Source organism: Talpa europaea, assembly GCF_964194135.1.
Source record: "Talpa europaea genome assembly, chromosome: 15".
Taxonomy (NCBI): Eukaryota; Metazoa; Chordata; class Mammalia; order Eulipotyphla; family Talpidae; genus Talpa; species Talpa europaea.
Window position 1 is genome coordinate 69725186 of NC_140083.1, and position 18440 is coordinate 69743625.

Here is an 18440-nt window from a genome sequence, read left to right on the forward strand (position 1 = left end):
GGGTGGTGGCTAGGCAGTAGCAGAGAACAGAGTGGAGGCAGTGACTGTCTTGAGCTGGGAAGCTGGTCTGCTGCTCCAGAGCCCTTGCCCCTGTCCTTCTGCCTTCCCCACCTTCCCCACTTCCCCTCCCCGGTTGCCCCCCCCACACACCCCAGGGCTCACAGTTTCGCTTCGCAGTGGAAAGTCTGAGGGGGTTGATTCCCAGCAACGTTACCCTACCCTGTGGTGGCGCTCCCCTTGTTTATTTTCCTCAGCCCTGGGTGTCCCCATCACCCTCCTCCTCCACCGTCCCCACCCTCCTGATTCCATTTCTGCCTGGAGGGCCTGCTGGCCCATCTCTAAGCTGCATCCCAGCCCCACCATTCATTTTATTCTCTCCTTGGCAAGTCTCTTTTGATATTCATCCCTCCCAAGTTGCTCCTGGAGTTCCACTGCTCTTGTAGACCTGCCATCATCCTCCCTTCACTGACACCTGGGAATAAGGTGGACAGGAAGCTTTACCGTACCCTAAAAGATGTCAGGTCTGAGGAGGGTCACCCCGTATCTGGGGGTGGAGTGGGAGAATACCTGTCTTGCATTGAGTCTTTACTGCCTGCAAAGCACTGTATCAGACATTTAGCATGTAGTGACTGGTGAAATCTAATATTATCCCCCCATTGTACAGATGAGAAAACCGAGGCAGGCTCAAAGAGGAGCTTGTCAAGATCAAACAGCAGGGGAGTGTGACGACAAAACTGCGTGCAAATGTAGCCCTGACTCTGGGTGAACTATGTATAGATATTATATGAGTGGTGTCAGTGAGTCACACACACCCCTCCAGCTCAGACGCTCATTTGCTCTAGAGAATGGTAGTGTCAAAGACACACACACACACATGCACGCACGCACCCCTCCAGCTCAGGCCCTTGCTTGCTCAGGGGCTTCCCCAATCCAGAGATTGTGAAGTAAGAAAAAGGGCAAGGTTGAGACAGAAAAGCGCAGAAATCCTCCAAGATATCAAACTGGAGAAAAACTGAAGCAGAACTAGGAAAGGAAACCAGAGACTCTTACTCCCCACCCCACCTTGGGAACCACCAGCAGCCCTGGGGAACTCTCCCCTGCCTGGTCAGCTCACCTCCTAGACCAGAGGGTCATGTTTGATGCCAGGCCACTCTTGCTGTCACTCTATGTGTGTATGTGTGTGTGTGTCTGTGTGTGAGGGTCTAAAAGAGTTGACCCAGGCCAACCAGCCCTCTCCCACTTCCTGTTCCGGGGCTGTTTCTTTGCCGGGTTCAGCACAACAGGGTCAGGAGCTTTCCACTGGGCTCAGCAGTGTCTAGACCTGGTGTGGGCCAGCAGAAGTGTGTTTTGCTAGGGTGCGGTATCCCTAAGAACCCAAAAACAGGGTGGAAATCAGCTCTCAAAAGGCTGCAATCCCTGTCCACCTCTGGAGTGCTGATTTTATCTTCTTAAGTGGATGGTGGTACTTTTTTATAGGAGAGATCCTGACAGAATGAGGGGGTCGGCCAATGTGCTCCTTCAAGACCCCTTCCATTACATTGACTGCCCCTCCCCCCCAAAGCAGGAGACAGGTTAAAAACAGAAGCGCGACCGTTTCTTTATTAAATTATACAAAAAGGGAGGGGAGGGGGGCAGCTGTGGGGCTCGGCCCCAACCCTGGCCCCACCCCGGCCTGGCGCTGTCTGAGAAGGGGATCTGAGGGAGACCCAGGGATCAGGCAGGGTAGGGATGGGCAGGACATGAGGCTGGGATGCAGAGGTTAAGAAGGAGCGGCTATGGCGGAGAGGTGGGCTTGGCTCAGGGAAGGGAGGAAGAGAGCAGGGAGAGGGCAAGGAGCAACTGGGGACCAGCTGGGGAGCTCAGAAGGAGCAGGTTAGGAGGTGGAACAATGGCAGTGAGGATGGAGGGACAGTGACGGAGAGGCAGAAATGAGAAGGCTGGGGAGGAGGAGGAGGGTGGCAGCTCTGGTTCAGGGCCCAGAGCAGGCAGCCAGGTGAAGAGTGGCTGCACTTGTCTGTTCCCACCCCCACCTCCAGGCCCTGAGGGGCCTCCCACCCCCAGCCCATTGGCAGGGGGCTCATGCCGATGCCCCATTTTCTGTCTTCTGCCGCTTGGGATCCGCTTCATCCTGTGGAGAGGGAGAGATGGGGTAGCTGTAAAATGGGAGAGGGGATCCCCCCATCCTAGCCCAGCTCCAACCTCCCCCTCCCGTGTACCCCCAGGGATCTGGGTCCAAATCCAAAAGGGCACCCAGCCCCTGCAGGTCCCCTGGCAGCCCTTCGGGGCCCACACCCGGCCCAAACCTCCTCTTCAGCAGCTCTTTTCAGCGCGGGCCCTTCATCCTCCTCCTCTTCTTCTTCCTCATCTAAGGGGCCAGAAACAGATCATTGGGGAAGGGCAGGGAACGCTGGGGAGACCCCCTGTGGTTGCCCCAGCCCTGCCTCAGGTCCTCAAACCCACCCTGACAGTTCCCTGCAGCCCAGCCTCCCCACCCTCCCCACCTTCTTCTTCCCCTTCATCCTCCTCCTCTCCATCCTCGGCAGTTTCTTCTTCCTCCTCCTCAGCTCCGTTCTCCTCCTCCTGTGGGGACCAGGAGCGGGACAGAGTGAGGCCGGCCCTGTGGCTCCAACACCACCACCCGCCACTGAAGGAAGGGTCCTGGGCGGGGGATGCAGGAGACCCTCCGCACCTCTACCACTTCTTTCTTTCGCTCTTTCCGGCTGGCTTTCTCCTCCACCTTCTCTTTCTTCTCCTTCAGGTCCTGCAAGGGAGAAAGAGGTCACCTTCCTCTCACCACAGATGATCTGCCGCCCCTAAGTCCCTCTCACCCCCGTTCTCCCTCTCCTGCAGTGAGCAGTGGTGTGACAGGCAGAAGGTGGCCACAACTTTAAAACAAACAGAGGCCCCAGGGTCCTTCAGGCCACAAAGGGATTGAGGTTACACACCTCCATCTCCAAGCCTCCAGGGAGGAAAAAAGTGATGAGGAAAGGGGAACAGGCGGCCAAGGTAGCCGCTCACCACCCCCATCAAGTTCTTCCAAACCTCACTGGCTGAAGAGTTCAGCTCAGCAAAGCAAATCCCCTCCATCTGCTCGCAGCCTGGTGCCCCACCCCCTCGTGGTCCCTGCCTGCTCGGTCTGCCCTGCTAGGCCTTTTGTCTACCTCTGGGGCCTTTTCCTTAGTGCTCTCTCCTGGGCATCCCTCCCAGCTTCGCAAGCCTTTGTCTCTCTCTGCCTGTGTCCCCTGAATCCTCAGGCTCCTACTTGGCCACATACTGCAGGAATAGGGAGAGCCCCCGAGCACGATTCCTGGCACCCCTCCCACTTTTTCCCACTCCTATCCCAAAACAGTTTAAGTAATTTCCTTCTCCTTAGAGGCCATGGAGTGCGCACTGGTGTCGTGGCAGGATAGCTTCCAGGGGGAATGGAGGGAAAGGAGGCTAAAAGGCACATGGAGGGAAAGAGGATCACATGTGGCAGATGAGAGACCAGGACGGAGTCTGGCATGAGATGGGGGAGGTACCTGTCTAGAAGACCCTCCTACCAACGTTCCCCTCTCTCCATCCAGAGCCCAGGTAGATGCTCCCCAGCCAGTCCCCTCTCTCCGGACACCACACTGGCCCTTCCAGTTTCGATTCCAGGCCTCTCCCAAATCCACAATGGGCAGGCACTGAGTGACACTGGGGTGGCTCTGGGTGATCTGATCTGGTGTTGGTGTGCAACTGTGTGTATCTGATTCCATGTGGATGGAAGTTTTCTGTGCAAATCGATCTCTTTGGGAGGGTGTGTCCTCGTTGGACCAGGACTGGGAACAGAAGAGGTAGCTGGTGCAGAATGGCTGGCCAGGAGCGACACCCTATTGCTTTGCCCCTTTAAGGGGAGCACAGAACACCTGACCCTGTCACTTACTCCAGGTTTCTTCTTCCCACTCCTTTGCTGTCCTCATTGCTCTGCCACATGGTGGGCATGGCATTTTTACTACCTGGTGGGCTTTTCCTCCATCCTGCACCAGCCAGGAGAGCCAGGGGTTTGTCAGCTGTGGGGGGGGGGGGGCACAGCACCAGATCTGTGTAACTTGGGCCTGAGTTTCTCATCTGGGCTAACGGAGGAGGAGAGAGTGCCAGGGAGGCAGACGACCAAGAGACCAAAGTCCAAGGGGCCGGGCCCTCTCCTCCCCTGTCCTGTCCTGCTGGTCACTGTCCTTCCATGATCCCTTTCCAGGAGGGTATGTGACCCAGGTCTGTGCTAAGCAGTTCTCTGGCCTCATTTACTCAGCACAGGCACACGCACTGACACAGGCTGACACCGATTCACACACAGCAACAGAGGAGCGCCCACGCGACCCGGAGACACATGGCCCGGTGTTTGGGCATCCTGGCACACACTCCAAGACAGCGCAAGAACACGGCGCGCAGCCGCTCGCACTCACAAAGCGGCAACATGGCTCCAGATCACCTACGTCTCCACATGCACACATGTAACTGACACGGGCAGTCCCACACACTCACTGCATTTCAGACATACAAAGACACCTACTCAGTGAAGTCACATGCCAGCGCACAGCCAGCCCACCGGAGGGCCACACGGCACACCTAGTCAGATTTCCACACACAGCCCCTTTCTCCGCCACCTTTAATCCCACCCGTGTGCCCTTTTCACTTCCCAGGCCTCTGGGAGACCTCTGTGACCGCTCCTCAGCAGAGCTCCCCCCCCCCAAGATCGGGCTCCCAGCCCCCAAACCCTGGCCGAATTAATTTCCCAAAGCGACATTCAGCAAGTTCCCTAGGGAAATTAGAGGAACTGGCAGAGAGGCAAGGGCGAAGGGATGGGGCCAGGCAGGGGAGCTGATGAGCGCGAGGACCGCTCGGCGCAACGCCGCGCAATGCTGAGCCTCTACCTTCGCCTTTCCAAAGGCTATTCCCTCCCCGCTTCTGATTTTTAATAATTCAAGATTCTTTAAGTGTGGGGAGGGAAGGAGGTTTATGGAGAGGGCAGAAGGCTGGAGGCCGGTGGAGAATGTACAGAGGGAAGGAGAGGAGGGAACGAGCCAACGGAGCCAGCAGCCGTCCGGGGAGACGGCCGAGCCCCGAGGGGAGGGGCCGAGAGTAGCCTCCGGGGCGCGTCCTGTTTACACTTGAGGCGCCCCCGCCGCTCGGGGAGGGAAGGTGAGCGCCGACTGGAGGCCCGGGGAGAGCGCGCGCGGCGCGGGGCCCGGGCCGGGGCGGCGCGGAGCGGAGGGCGCGCGCGGGCCGCCGGCCGGGCAGGGGCGCGCGGGCCGGGCCGGGCCGGGCCGGCGCGGGGTGGGGGCGCGGCGCGGCCGGGCGCGGGCCGGGGCGGCGAGGCCGGGCGCCGCGGCGCGCCGCCGGGGAAGCTAGAGGGCGCTGGCGGGAGCGGCGCGGCGCGGGGCAGGCAGCGCCAGGCTGGGAGCGGGGGGAGGGCGGAGAGGGTCCGCCGGGACCCGGCGCCGGGGCAGCGTGGGGCCGTCGGGGGCGGCCGGGGGCGCCGGGGCGCGCCGAGCCGGGGTCGCGCGGGGTCGGGGCCGCCGCCGTCTCCGCCCGTACCTTGGCGCTCAACTCGGCCGCTGCCTCCACGCTCTTCTCCGACATGGTGCCGGGGCCGGGGCCGAGGCTGGCGGGGAGCCGGGGTCCCGGGGCCGGGACGGAGGGGCCCTGGACGGCGGAGGGTGGCCGCGGCCGGAATCTGGCGCGGTGGCGGCGCCGGCGGCAGCGGCAACGGCGGCCGCTCAGCGAGCTGGGGCTCTGGAAGAGGCGGCAGAGGCGCGCGGGGTGGGGCGGGGGTGGGTCCGGAGCGGAGACCCGCAGGGCTGCGGCCGTCCGGAGGGCGGGCGGAAGGGCGGTGCGGGCGGTGGCCGGCGCGCTCCGGCCGCGGTCGCTCGGTCCTCGGCTCGCCGCCCCCGCACCCGCAGAGCTGCCGCCGACCAGCCGCTGCCGCCCCCGGGAAGGGAACCCGCTTATAAAGGCGGCGCTGCCCGACGGGAGGGGCTTCCCAGGGGTGGGGCAGGCGGGAGCGGGGAGGAGAGGCGAGGGGAGGGGGATGAAAGCGGAGGTTGGAGAGGTGGGGATAGGAGGATGAAAGCGAGGGGAGGGAGAGCGAGAGCGGCGGGAGGGGGACCAGACCAGGAGGGGGAAATGGAGAGACTGACGGTCGCGGAGAAAGGAGTGGGGCCAGGAGGTGGGAAGGGGTGGGGTTCCTGCGGGGAGGGACCTCTCCAAATACCGACCTACTGCCGGCGAGCGAACGTGGAGTCTGTCTTTTGGGGGCGGGCTGGAGGGAGGGCCAGAATCCTACTGACCCCCCAAAAAGCCTTGAGATTTTGCCAAGGGATGGGGGGGAGGAGCAGATGGAAAGGCTGGGCAGGTATTTGAGAAACCAAAAGCTTAAAGAAAAGGAAGAGGGCGGGGGAGCTACTTCCACATGGCGCTGGATTTCCCCTCTCTCGTCTGTGTCTACATTCTCAGGGTGGCCTTGGGAGAGGATGGGAGGGCAGAGAGGGCAGCCCATCCTCTGTCCAGCCTGAGGCTGACATTTGTGATCCCTGCTGGGTTCCTCCCTTCCTGGCGCGCTCTTGTGATCTGAGGGGAGTCAGAGGCCCTCCGGTCTGCATCTTCCATATTAGATCGCTCTTCACTCGCCTGTCTCTCCTCACTTCTCTTTGCCTGATCCTTGTAGTTTTCAACCCTTCTCGCTCATCTGTACCCAGACCCGTCCCTCACCACCGTTCACCTCTCTCATCACCTGTCCTCTCTTCGCCTCTTCTCGTTTCCACTTCCACCTTCCATCCCTCCTTATCTATCCCAGACAACTGTTCTTGGCATATCCAGTCCTTCACCTGGCCCTAGACCCTTAGCTAATTTCCTCTTGTTTATGTCCCTTATTTTTCACATTTTCCTTCTTCCTGAGTCTGCTGCCCCCCCCTACACACACACACACACACACACACCCCGCAACGTTTCGGTCTTATATTTGCCTCCTAAAAGAGGGCCCAGGTCTGGAGTACCAGCCCCACCCTATCCCAGGCATCCTCACTCTCAGTATCTTTAGGTCATTTTGAAAAGCTTGGGATTTCAGAAGCAGACAAGAGCTGGGGAGTCTAGAAGGGTCAGGAAGGTGGATGGAGTGGAACACGTGGGTTTGAGAAAAAGATGTCTTGGGTTTGTGTGCACTTCCATATTTGTCATTCTCACTAAGCATCTTTTAAAATCATTTTCCTAATAAAAAAAAGACATACATGGATCTGCCATCATCATTTAACGCTGAATGTTTAAATACACCACCTTTGGGGCCCTTGGTCTACACACCTCCCAGTTTCTTTTTTCCGACTTTTCTATTAGTTTCTCATTCTTGGCCTCTTCAGAAATCTTGGAGCCCCACCCAGATTTTTCCTTGCGGAACTCTGTCCATCTTTTCCTGAGATCTTCCCATCTTTCCCTCAATCTGTGTCTCTGACTCACTGGCTGATGTCTTTACGATCTCTGACCGACTCCATCTCTGTACCCTCTGGCTTCATCTCCCTCCCTCTCCCCCCCCTGACTCCCACCCTCCCCGGCCCTCGCAGTCTCCCCGTCTCCCTCCCTCCCGTCAGTCTCTTTCCTCTCCCTCCTACCCTCCTTTCCTCTTCCCTCCTCTCCACCTCCCTGTCCCGCCTGCTGTCTCGGACACCCTGCTGGGCTCTTACCCTGTTGCCCTGGTAACCACCCCCCACTCCGGTCACCTCCACTCCCCTCCCCCTTCCAATCACCGCCACCAACAACCTCCATCCACCTTCCTCCTATTTTTCCTGAGAGCCAATAGGAACCCTGTTGCCAGGTGGAATGCTCATTTGAATCAGCCAATGCAGAGGCCTAACTGCTTGTCCTGCCTTATATGGGGATTTGAGGAGGGCCACTCCCCCCACTCCAGCCCCACAGGGGACCAGCCCCTCCACTGTCCTTTTCTCCCCTCCCTGGGAGCGCCAGGGACCCTCCCTCTTACCCTGCTGGAAAGGTCTGGCCCCCTATTTCTCCAACGGGGACCCCCAGGGTCAGTGGGGGTGGGGGGCGGTGGGGGCCGGACTGTGGGCTGGGCCTCAGGGCCGGGGGTGGGGATGAGGTGTGATTAGGGAAGGGGAGGCGGAGGGAGCCGGGAATTTTGCCCAGGGAGGGGTGTCTGGGAGCGGAGGCAGCTGCAGTGGAAAATTCCAGGGAGAAGGAGAGGCAGAGAATGGGAATCCTGCCCCAAGGCTCAAGGGAGCGCCCTGAGAAGCGAAGAGTTTGGACACTGGAGTCCACAGGGACCACGGGACAAAGATCCACGAGAGGCCCCGGGCTCGCGTCCCAGCCCGCGGGGGAGACGCGCCCCGTGGCCGTCCCTGTCTGGCTGGACAGCAGCCCCGTCTCCTGGACGCTTAGTTTCATGAGAAAAACGCTGGACGTGAGAAGAGATGAACCAGGAATGAGTGGGAAGTTGGAAGCCACCTCCATTGTCCTTGGGGTGGGTCTCCCCGCCTCTGGAGCCGGCGGTGCCCAACTCTCCCAGCCTGCGGCTGCCCTGCCCGGGGCACCGCTGAGGCCTTGTGGAGGCTTGCCGGTTCCTCGAGCTCTTACTCCACAGTCTGAATGAGAATGTCTCCCAGTAGTTGAATGGGGAAACCCGTGCTTCTAACACATTTTCTGAAGGTGGCAAAAGGAGGCCAGGTGAGAACGAGGGAGGCCTGAGCCGCCCGGAAACCATGACTTCCAGCTCGACGGCCTAGACATGAACCTCGCCACAGTGTGGAAGGCGTTCGATTCTAATTATTTCCATCTCATTCTTAAGTGAATTCGCCCTCTCTGGCTTCCTGGGTTTTTTTCAGTTTGCCTGTTTATCTACTAAGCAGGTTTTCGTGAGCAGTTCAGTTGGACTGTGAACTGCTCACCAAAACCTACGGATCACAAGGGAGGGAAGGAAAGTTGGACCTGACTTTTCCTTTGCTTTTCAAAAATGTGTCTTTGGGGGCCTCCCTGGTGGCGCAGGCAGTGGAGCAGAGCGCTGGGAGGCTGTCTACAGCCTCTGCACTGCGGGTTCGGTCCCCTCTGGCCTCGTTGCTACCCACACATGGCACAGCAGACCTCTCCTGTCTTCCCCGCTGCTCCCTTCAGCAGTGTCTTTCAGTCGGTCTGCCTGTTCTGCTCCCGGCTCTGTCTCTGGCGAATCCTCTCACCCTCCACACCTCTGGCCTATACCACGGGTTCTTGTATGCATAAATAAATAAATCTTTAAAAAAATGTTTTTTAAATAAAAATGTGTCTTTGGGGGAGGGAAGTAAATAAAAATTTATCTTTCCAAAACTCACATCAGTGGAGATTTGAGAGGAGGTGGACTCCTACAAAGAGGTCTCAAGGAACCTAACTTTGATCATGGTGGAGTGTGTTGCTCCTAGAGTGTTACTTAAGAAATCACCTTCAGGGCCTCCCTGGTGGTGCAAGGGGTTAAGCACTGCACTATGAAGCAATCCTCAACCTCTGCAGCCTGAATTCCATTTCTGGCTGGCCAGGGAGCAACCTATATGGTGAGGCAGACCTCTCCTGTCTTGCCCGCTGCTCCCCTCAGCAGTGTATTTCAGTCAGTCTGACTGTTCTGTTCCCCACTCTGTCTCTGGTGAATCCTCTCACCCTTCAATTCTCTGCCATGTATCCCAGCTGTTGTATGCATAAATAAATAAATCTTAAAAAAAAAAGGAAATAACCTTCACAACTATTGTTGCACATGCCTCATGAGCACTACCCATCAAGTGTTCTCCTCACTTCTAAACCCCAACAAATTTTCTTTTTACTCTCTGTCTCGAGCTGGAACTGCTGTACTTCAATAAACTTGTTGAGTTCCTATAAATGTTAGACTGTGCTATGTGATGGAGACACAAAGCTCAATGAAAAAAACCCAGTTCCTGCCTTAAAGGAATACATGAAGGGGGCTCAGTGAGTACAACTTGACAAGAGAGGTGTATCCAGCACCTTCTTTCCATTCATCAGCCCGTTCAGCACTCAGTGCCATGCCTATGGGCTCTCCACTTCAGGAAGGTCGCCCTGATCTCTCCTGATTTTGCAACTCCTTATCCCAAAGCCCAGCTGCCTTCGTTGGTTCCCACACCCTTACTGATTATCCCTTGTTTATTTCCTTGCCCCTTACACGCTGTTTTGGACTCAAAAGCAGAGCCCTTCCAACCTTCTTGAGTAGACTATAAAAACACACACCCTGATGCAGTATGGACCTGCCTCCCTCTGACTTAGGATCATCTCCTGGTGGACTCTGTTTTTACATAGTATGTAAATCACAGCCAGAGTTTTTGTGGCTTCTATCAACTTCCCCAAGGCTTCCACTTCCTCTGAATTTTCTCCCTGCCAAAAAGGGTTAGTTTAACTATCTATCTCTCCAGATTCTTCAGCTTTTCTAATTCTCTGTATCCTTCTTCATGATCTCTTTCACTTCCGTCTCTACACTAGTTTGCTGTCGCTCAGTCTTCTAGTTTCTTCCCATGTGCACTATGGTCACAGAGTCTTCAAAAAGAAGTCAAAAGGAAAACATTTATAGATGCTTTCTGGCACTGGCGAATGCAATTCTCGGTGATGATAGAAATACTGTATACAGGCACTTTCCAACAATGTGGCCACTAGCCACACACAGTTATTGAACATGTGAAATGTGCTAGTGCAACAATTTTTTAAAAAAGATTTATTTTATTTATTTACACATACAAGAACTGGGGTGTAGGCTAGAGGCGTGAGGCCGGGAGTGAGAGGATTCACCAGAGACAGAGTGGGGAGCAGAACAGGAGGATTAACTGAAATACACTGCAGAGGAAAGCAGTGTCTACTGGGTCATATGCCGGGTTAGCTCCCTGGCCAGGGTGCTGCAGTGGCTGCAGAGAGCTTGATAGTGCTGAGACTTAACCCCCTGTGCCACCAGGGACGCCCTAGTGCAACAATTTTTATTGTGAACTGCATTTTTTAAAAAACTGAAATTGAAATAGCCATGTGTGGCTAGTGGCTCCCATATTGGACAGAGCCACTCTAGACATTGACTCTAAACTGCCTCTTCTTGTTCCACTTACTTTCTCTTTTTCATTTCCAGTGTTCTCTGTATACAGAAAGTCAAGATCAACTCTGATAGCTATGTTGAAAGTTATCTGGGCCACTGTCATATGCTTTACCAGAGGCACATGTTTGTTCAGGGTTTCCACATTTTCACAGATTAAACAGACCCTGCGGCTGATCCAAAGAAGAGGGAAGTGGCCTCCCTGGTGGCGTAGGGTGTTAAATCTCAGCACTGTCAGCCTTCACCTCTATGGCTTGAGTTCAGGAGTTTAATCCCCAGCCAGGGAGCTAACCCACATGGCACAGCAGACTCTCCTGTCTTGCCTTCTGCTCCCCTCAGCAGTGTATTTCAGTCGGTCCGCCTGTTCTGTTCCCCATTCTGTCTGTGGTGAATCCTGTCACTCCCCCATACCTCTGGCCTACACCCCAGTTCTTCTATGTTAAATAAATAAAATTTACACGGATCCAAAAACTACAGCTACAGACTTCCTGTGCCCAGAAGGTAAAAGGCTGCGAAAGGGCTTGATAACTGGAGGAGGTGGTGACAAAGTTGACTGCCCCCTGCCAGGGAACTCTGGTCTCAGAGGTACTGTTCTCACTTCTCTAGGCTCCCTAAACTATGCCATCCTGCATGTCCATGGTTCTAAGTCCCACTGCCAACACATCCCCAGACACGGGTCTTGTTCACATCTGAGAACAGACTTCTCCCCTGAGCCTCCAGTTCCCTTCTGTCCATCTCTTCCTGGATCTCGCTGCTTCTCAACCCCTCCCTCCTTGCCTGTTCCAGCTGAAATTCCCTTGTTTTCTATTCCAGTTAAAGGCACTATGCTTCACCCCTTCTTTCATGCCTTGGGGTCACCTGACATGTGACCTTTCTTTCCCTCCCTAGTCTTCACATTTCACTTTCCAAGATTCCATGAGGGCCTCCTCTTCTCTCCAAGCCCTGTCCAACTCCTGCTGCAAGGGCCCTGCACTAGCTGACTTTAAGCTTAATTAATTAGGATTTTCAATCATGATTTTTTTTTTTTATATAGAGGCATGCTTTATTTATTTATTTGTTTGTTTGTTTGTTTTGTTTATACATGCACTGGGTACAGTCAGAAGCGCGGGAGGGTGAGAGAATTCATCAGAGCCAGAGCGGGGAGCAGAGCAGGCAGAAGGACCGAAGTACACTGCTGAGGGGAGCAGCGGGCGGCAGGAGAGGTCTGCGCGCCATGCGGGACCCTCCTCCAGTGGCCGGGGAGCAGCCGGGGATCGAACCGGCGCCGCAGAGACTGCGGGCAGCTTCGCAACCCAGCGCTCAACGCTGCGCCACCGGGGAGGCCCCATGATTTTTTTTTTTTTTTTTTTTTTTTTTTATTCTTCAGCACCTACCTCAATACCTGGCATATTGTAGAAATTAAAAAAAAGTTTCTGGGCCTCCCTGGTGGCGCAGCGGGTTGAGCACAGCTCTGTGAAGCTGTCCGCAACCTTTACAGCGCCGGTTCGATTCCCGGCCGGCCAGGGAAAATCCCACATGGCGAGGCAGAACTCTCTGTTTCACCTGCTGCTCCCCTCAGCGAAGCTTTTGGTCTATCTATTCTGCTTCCCGCTCTGCTGAATCCTATTACCCTCCCGCTGTTAGGGGGAAAAGGATGTCCCAAAGCAAATTTCATATAGGCTTTGTGGACTCCACCCCCACCCCAGGTCAAAGCCAAAGACACTGGGAACTCCAAATCCCATCACCACCAAAGGGAAGGTGGCTGGGACCTGAGGGTGGGGTTAAGCAGCCAGGTGGATATAAAAGTCAGACACGTGGGCTTTGGGGATCCCCCATTTTTGGCTCTCCGCCAGCTCCCAGCAGTCCGGCCATCTCTGAGAGTGACTTTGGGTTTCCAGGTCGTCGGATCGGGTAGGACGCATTAAAGACTTTATTTCCCTATTTTTTCCCTGAGTTGTACATTTTCCTTATTTCTTTTTTTTTTTGTAAATAAACCTTTTATTAACCCTTTTGCGTGTGTCTGTAGTAGAGTATTCATAAGTCCCTTTAAAGCGCGCGGGTGAGGACCCACAGCCAGGAACCCGTTTAATATCGGGGTTGCTCTATAACAGCTTGGCGTCCAACGTGATTTGCAAGTTTCACCCGTGGTTGACCAGCCCAAAGTAATTTTTCTTGCGTTGGTCACCATAAAAAATAAGTCCCTTTGGGCCTCCCCAGTGGCGCAGCGGTTGAGCGCTGGGTTGCGAAGCTGCCCGCGGCCTCTGCGGCGCCGGTTCGATCCCAGGCTGCTCCCCGGCCCGGGAGGAGGATCCCACATGGTGCGCAGACCTCTCCTGCCGCCCGCTGCTCCCCTCAGCAGTGTACTTCAGTCCTTCTGCCTGCTCTGCTCCCCGCTCTGGCTCTGGTGAATTCTCTCACCCTCCCGCGCTTCTGACTGTACCCAGTGCATGTATAAACAAAACAAACAAACAAATATAATAAATAAATAAATAAAAACATGCCTCTATAAAAAAAAAACTTAAAAAAAAAAATAAGTCCCTTTAAAGCGCGCGGGTGAGGACCCACAGCCAGGAACCCGTTTAATATCGGGGTTGCTCTATAACACCGCCACTCTGGCCTGTACCCCAGCTCTTGTATAAATAAAAATAAAATCTTTAAAAAAAAAGTCTCCATAATACATAAAATTCCCTTTTCTCCCTAAAATACAAATGGACTATTGTAATTTCCCTACAAAAACCTTTTGGTAGCTTCCCTAGCTACCATGGAATAGAGTTGGAGAAGCAAAGAGGGCTCTTTTAACTCTGTAGTTTATCTCTTCACTGATCCCTCAAAAGTTTTGTTTTTTTTTTTTTTTTTACTCCTCATAGTTCTTCCCAAATGGGGCATACCTCTGTGCCTTTGCATTGAATGCATCTTCTGCCTGGAATGTTCTAACTTCTCCACCCTACCCCCAAGTCACTTACTCCTTTTGAATCACTTGTGCCCTATTAACATACACTTTTCTAGTGCAGCCTTCATCCCAGGATTGGAATTCATTACAAGTTGGCCAGTCTCACCAGGTTGTGAATTCTCTTGGGCAGAAACCACATCTTGCTTATCCTTTCATTTGTGGCACCCAGCACCATGCCTGGCACACAGTAGCAACTCAGTCCATGTTTACTACCATGCAGGTAGCACAAACATATATCCTTTTTTTTTGTTTTAAAGATTTGTTTATTTATGCATACAATAGCTGGGATACAGGCCAGAGATGTGGGGGGGGGTGTGAGAGGATTCACCAGAGACAGAGTGGGGAATAGAACAGGCAGACCAACTGAAATACTGCAGAGGGGAGCAGTGGGTGAGACAGGAGAGGTCTGCTTTGCCATGTGGGATGCTCTCTGGCCAGCAGGGTATCAAACTTGTGCTGCAGAGGCTGTAGATTGCTTCATAGAGTGGCTCTCAACCCCTTGCGCCACCAGGGAGGCCCCCAAACATACATCCTTAATGCCCCTGTTAATCTCAAATCATACTGCTTCCTTCAGGATGTCATGTTGAAACAATCAAAGGACACTGAAAGTTCTTCTCAACTTGAAACTCCAATACTAATGCCAACCATTAACATTAGCATATCTACCCAAGTTGGACTGACATCTAGCATCTATGGCCAAACCAGGTAGAGAATTCACTTATTTCTATTGCCCACCTCTCCTCCTGCTTTCGGTGGCTAACTTCTAAAGGTAAGATGGTCCAGGTCAATTACCCTCTGTAAGCACTTGGTCAGGATTTTCCAGTCAGTCATGATTTCAATATATTTTTTTTAAAGATTTTATTTATACAAGCACTGGGCACAGTCAGAAGCGTGGGGGGGTGAGAGAATTCACCAGAGCCAGAGTGGGAAGCAGAACAGGCAGATGATGACATACACTGCTGAGGGGAGCAGCGGGTGCGGCAGGAGAGGTCTGTCACACCATGTGGGACCCTTGCCGGCGACCAGGGATCAAACCAGGGCTGTAGAGGCTGCAGACAGCTTCGCAGCACAGCCGCTGGGCCACCAGGGGAGGCCCATGACTTTAATACTTAAAAAAAAAATTATTTATTTATGCATAGAAGAACTGGGGTGTAGGCCACAGGTGCAGGGGGTGAGAGGATTCACCAGAGACAGAGTGGGGAGCAGAATACGCAGATTGACTGAAATACACTGCTGAGGGGGGCAGCAGGCAACACAGGAGAGGTCTGCTGTGCCATATGTGGGTCAGCTCCCTGGCCTGGGATCCAACTCAGGCCTCAGCGGTGATAGCACTGAGACTTAACCCCTGGGCCACCAGGGAGTCCTGGCTTCAGTACATTCAAAACCAATACCTGTACGTACTCCGGGTAGTGTGGCAAGCAGAACAGTCTTTTCTCATTCAGTTGCCCAGGCCATGAAACCCTGGAGTCATCTTTGACTTTTCTTCCTCATATTGCATCCATTCATCAGCAAATTCTGTTAGCACCATCTTCTGAACAGATATAGAATTCCACCATTTCTCCACTGCTTTGGACCTACTCCAAGTCACCACCATGTCTTATTTGGATTATGGCAACAATATGTTACTAGGTCCTTCTGTGTCTGCTGCTGCCTAATAGTCTATTCTCTATATACTAGCCAAAGTGACCCTTTTGTAGGTCTTACAAAGTCCCACATGATCTGGCTTCCTTCTTCCCCTGTAACCTTGTCTCTTACATGTTCTTCCCTTCATTCACACCAGTCTAGGCAGTTGGTTTCTTTGTTGTCCCTTGACCATACTTCTGCCTCAGTGCCTTTGCACTTGCTATTTCCTCTGTCCAGAATGTTTTCATCCCAGGTCTGCCTCACTTTGGTCTCTGCTTAAATGACACCTTATCAGTGAGGCCTTCCCTAGTCACCCTACATAAAAAGCGACCACCATCTCCGAGCCACCCATCGTTCTCCTATTACCTTGCTTTATTTTTCTCTGCTTCACTGCTTTATTTCCAGGGTGAAGAATAGTACATAGCAGGCATTTAATAAATATTTGTTCAGTGAATGTAGACATAAAAACAAACTGAAAAGCTGACTTATAAAAAATGCTCCTGAGTCACCTTTCAATCTTACTTTGAGCTGGTGTCCACCCTGTAAATTACTCTCTCTACCTGGGGCACCTTAGCACTAATACATACATACACACATTTCTGCCCAGTCACATCCATTCACTGTGGCTCAGACAGGAAATCCAGCCTCTCCTAATCCTTTATCATTACTCTATCCTCACTTAGTTCCAGTGTGCAACTGTCCTGGGATTGCTCCAGATGGGTGACCTTACATTTAAAGAGGGCCCCTTTGTGAGTCCAGCTTTACTTTCTCAAGGACTTCCTGACTTTGACTCCATCAGATAGCCCAGTGAATATAGGAACCACTTGGTGTTTCTCTTCCTTCTCAAAAATCCTTGTTCTCCTTGTCTTCAGTGCCACTCCTTGTAGAGCCTACTCCCCTACTACATCTTATGGCCTACCAGACACTCCAGCGACTAAGTAATTTCTGCTTATCAGAATCCAATGGACAGGGAGGCAGGGAAGGAGGGAGAAAGGCTAGGTAAGGCAGGAGGAGAAGGAAGTCAGACAAACTGGTTGTAGGGAACAGAAAGGTTACTTGTAAAATGGCATCCCTTCAATTACTCTAGTAGAAGGCTGCATATATTGTGTGCCTCTGGGGACTATAAAAATGAGCTCATGCATCTCCTTCCACCTGTTCAAGGATTTCTTTTCAATCTGAGACAAAGCCCAGGTTTGGAGCTTTGTCCCATATATGAAAGCAAAGTTGTAATTTGTAAATTCTGCTAGAAGAGGTAATACGTTGCTTCAAAATCTTGCAGAGGTAAAAATGTCTATTTGATTATTAAGTTTTGGAAGAAAAGAAAGAGCTGTAGTCACCTAAAAACAGTAGGTAGGGGTTACCACATAATGGAAAAGGAATAAAGGAGATTAGAAGCAGAGTTTTATCTCCTATCCAACTCGGTTGAAGGTTGGACATGACAATAAGAAAGAGCTGGAAGGTGAGGGACCACACTTAGGTCTGGGCCACAGAACTTTCACTGGGATAATTCTTGATCACTTCTGTTTGGGGCAAGAGGGAATGGGACACCAGCATGGTGTAATGTCAAGAAATAGAACATCTGGAAGAATAACTTAAAAGATTTTACTAAGTCTCCTCCCCAGAAATACCAATGAAAAACAGATTTTAATTCTTTATCTTTTCCAGTCTGTGACTTCTAAATTATCTGTCTCTGTTCCCCTGTTATCTCCACTACGGTTTTGTGCTCTTTAATAAAGATCAAGCCCAAAGAAAACTGATAAGCCCTGCTCCCAGTAATTTTTCCAGAGTCACCAAGGACCCCCTGCTCCTTCTCCCCCAGGAACTATTGGGTTCTCACAGCACTAACATGGCTAGCAGCCAGAGTAAAGAACCAGAGAAAGCTAGAGTTTGCATGAATCTGGTTTAAAGTCCATCCTAGAGAGTCCAAATCCCTGACACCCAGGGGGTGGGTCCTTTTCTCCAGAAGAGCCAGATTTTATGCAAGACATTTAGTATGTCAAAGTATCAGTCGTTGGCCTTGGAGTCAGGTCTCCTGGGTCTGTTTGCAGCTCTGCTCTGGGTGATCTTGGTTACTGGAGCTCTCCACCTCTTTCTTCTCCCAAACTTTAGACCCTTGACCTACCCACCCGATTAGAGGCAAAAAAAGATCAGTGCACAAGTGGGAGCTCTTGAGGACACAGGAGTTCGAGAACAGAGGAGACTGGCACAAAGCTAAGTGATTTCAGAGCTACAGGCTTTCCCTTGTCTGACCCTTCCAGGCCTGAGGGTCCAGTCGCCTCGCCAACGCCAGGCGTTCCAGCTTGGCCGAGGAGCGCCATCTGGCGGCCAGTCCTCCCAGGCTGGCTCTCTTTGCCCCGCCCGAGTCCTGGAAGCCAGGGCTAGACCTGAGCAGAAGCGCAGCCACCTCCTCCTGCCCGCACGTCACTCCGAGGACCCCGCCTGCGGGGAACGCTCCTCCTCCCGCAGAGACTGGCCCGGCGCCTCCCCCGCAGAGCTGCGCCTTTCCTCCCTCTTGGTAGAAAATCTGCTTAAGCTCCCCGCAGGGATCCGCCCCACCCCGTCGCCCACAGGGAGGGAGCCCGCCCCCGGACCCTGGGAATCGGCCCCCAGGCCCTCTTCCTCCTCCCGAGGGAGCGCGCCGCCCGCCCCCGCCTGGACGCGCCGCGGCATGGACGCCTCCGTTCCTCCCCCACGCCCATGCAGGGAGCCGCTTCCGGTCCACAGACCCAAATCCAGGTTCCTCCAGGGGCCTCCCCCGAGGACCCCGCGCCCCGGCCTCGGTGGGCCCGCGCCCTGCCCCCCTCCCCCCGAGCCCGGCCG

General features: G+C 53.8%; 2 protein-coding genes across 2 annotated transcripts in view; both read right to left on the reverse strand.

Moving 5' to 3' along the window:
* The window catches only part of LAG3 (lymphocyte activating 3), a gene marked incomplete at both ends in the record, with an annotated part of 5908 nt that extends 5453 nt beyond the window's left edge, over window positions 1-455 (reverse strand). The window contains 1 exon segment of the mRNA XM_084256096.1: window positions 446-455. Coding sequence (XP_084112222.1) covers window positions 446-455 — 10 coding nt within the window.
* A 1168-nt stretch (window positions 456-1623) lies between these two features.
* PTMS (parathymosin) lies at window positions 1624-5836 on the reverse strand. Its single transcript, XM_084255039.1, has 5 exons — window positions 5560-5836; window positions 2690-2761; window positions 2502-2580; window positions 2304-2365; window positions 1624-2128 (listed from the first exon to the last, which is right to left on the reverse strand). Exons 1-5 carry the CDS (start codon window positions 5602-5604, stop codon window positions 2078-2080), a joined length of 309 nt encoding a protein of 102 aa, XP_084111165.1. The 5' UTR covers window positions 5605-5836; the 3' UTR covers window positions 1624-2077.
* Window positions 5837-18440: the final 12604 nt, after the last annotated feature.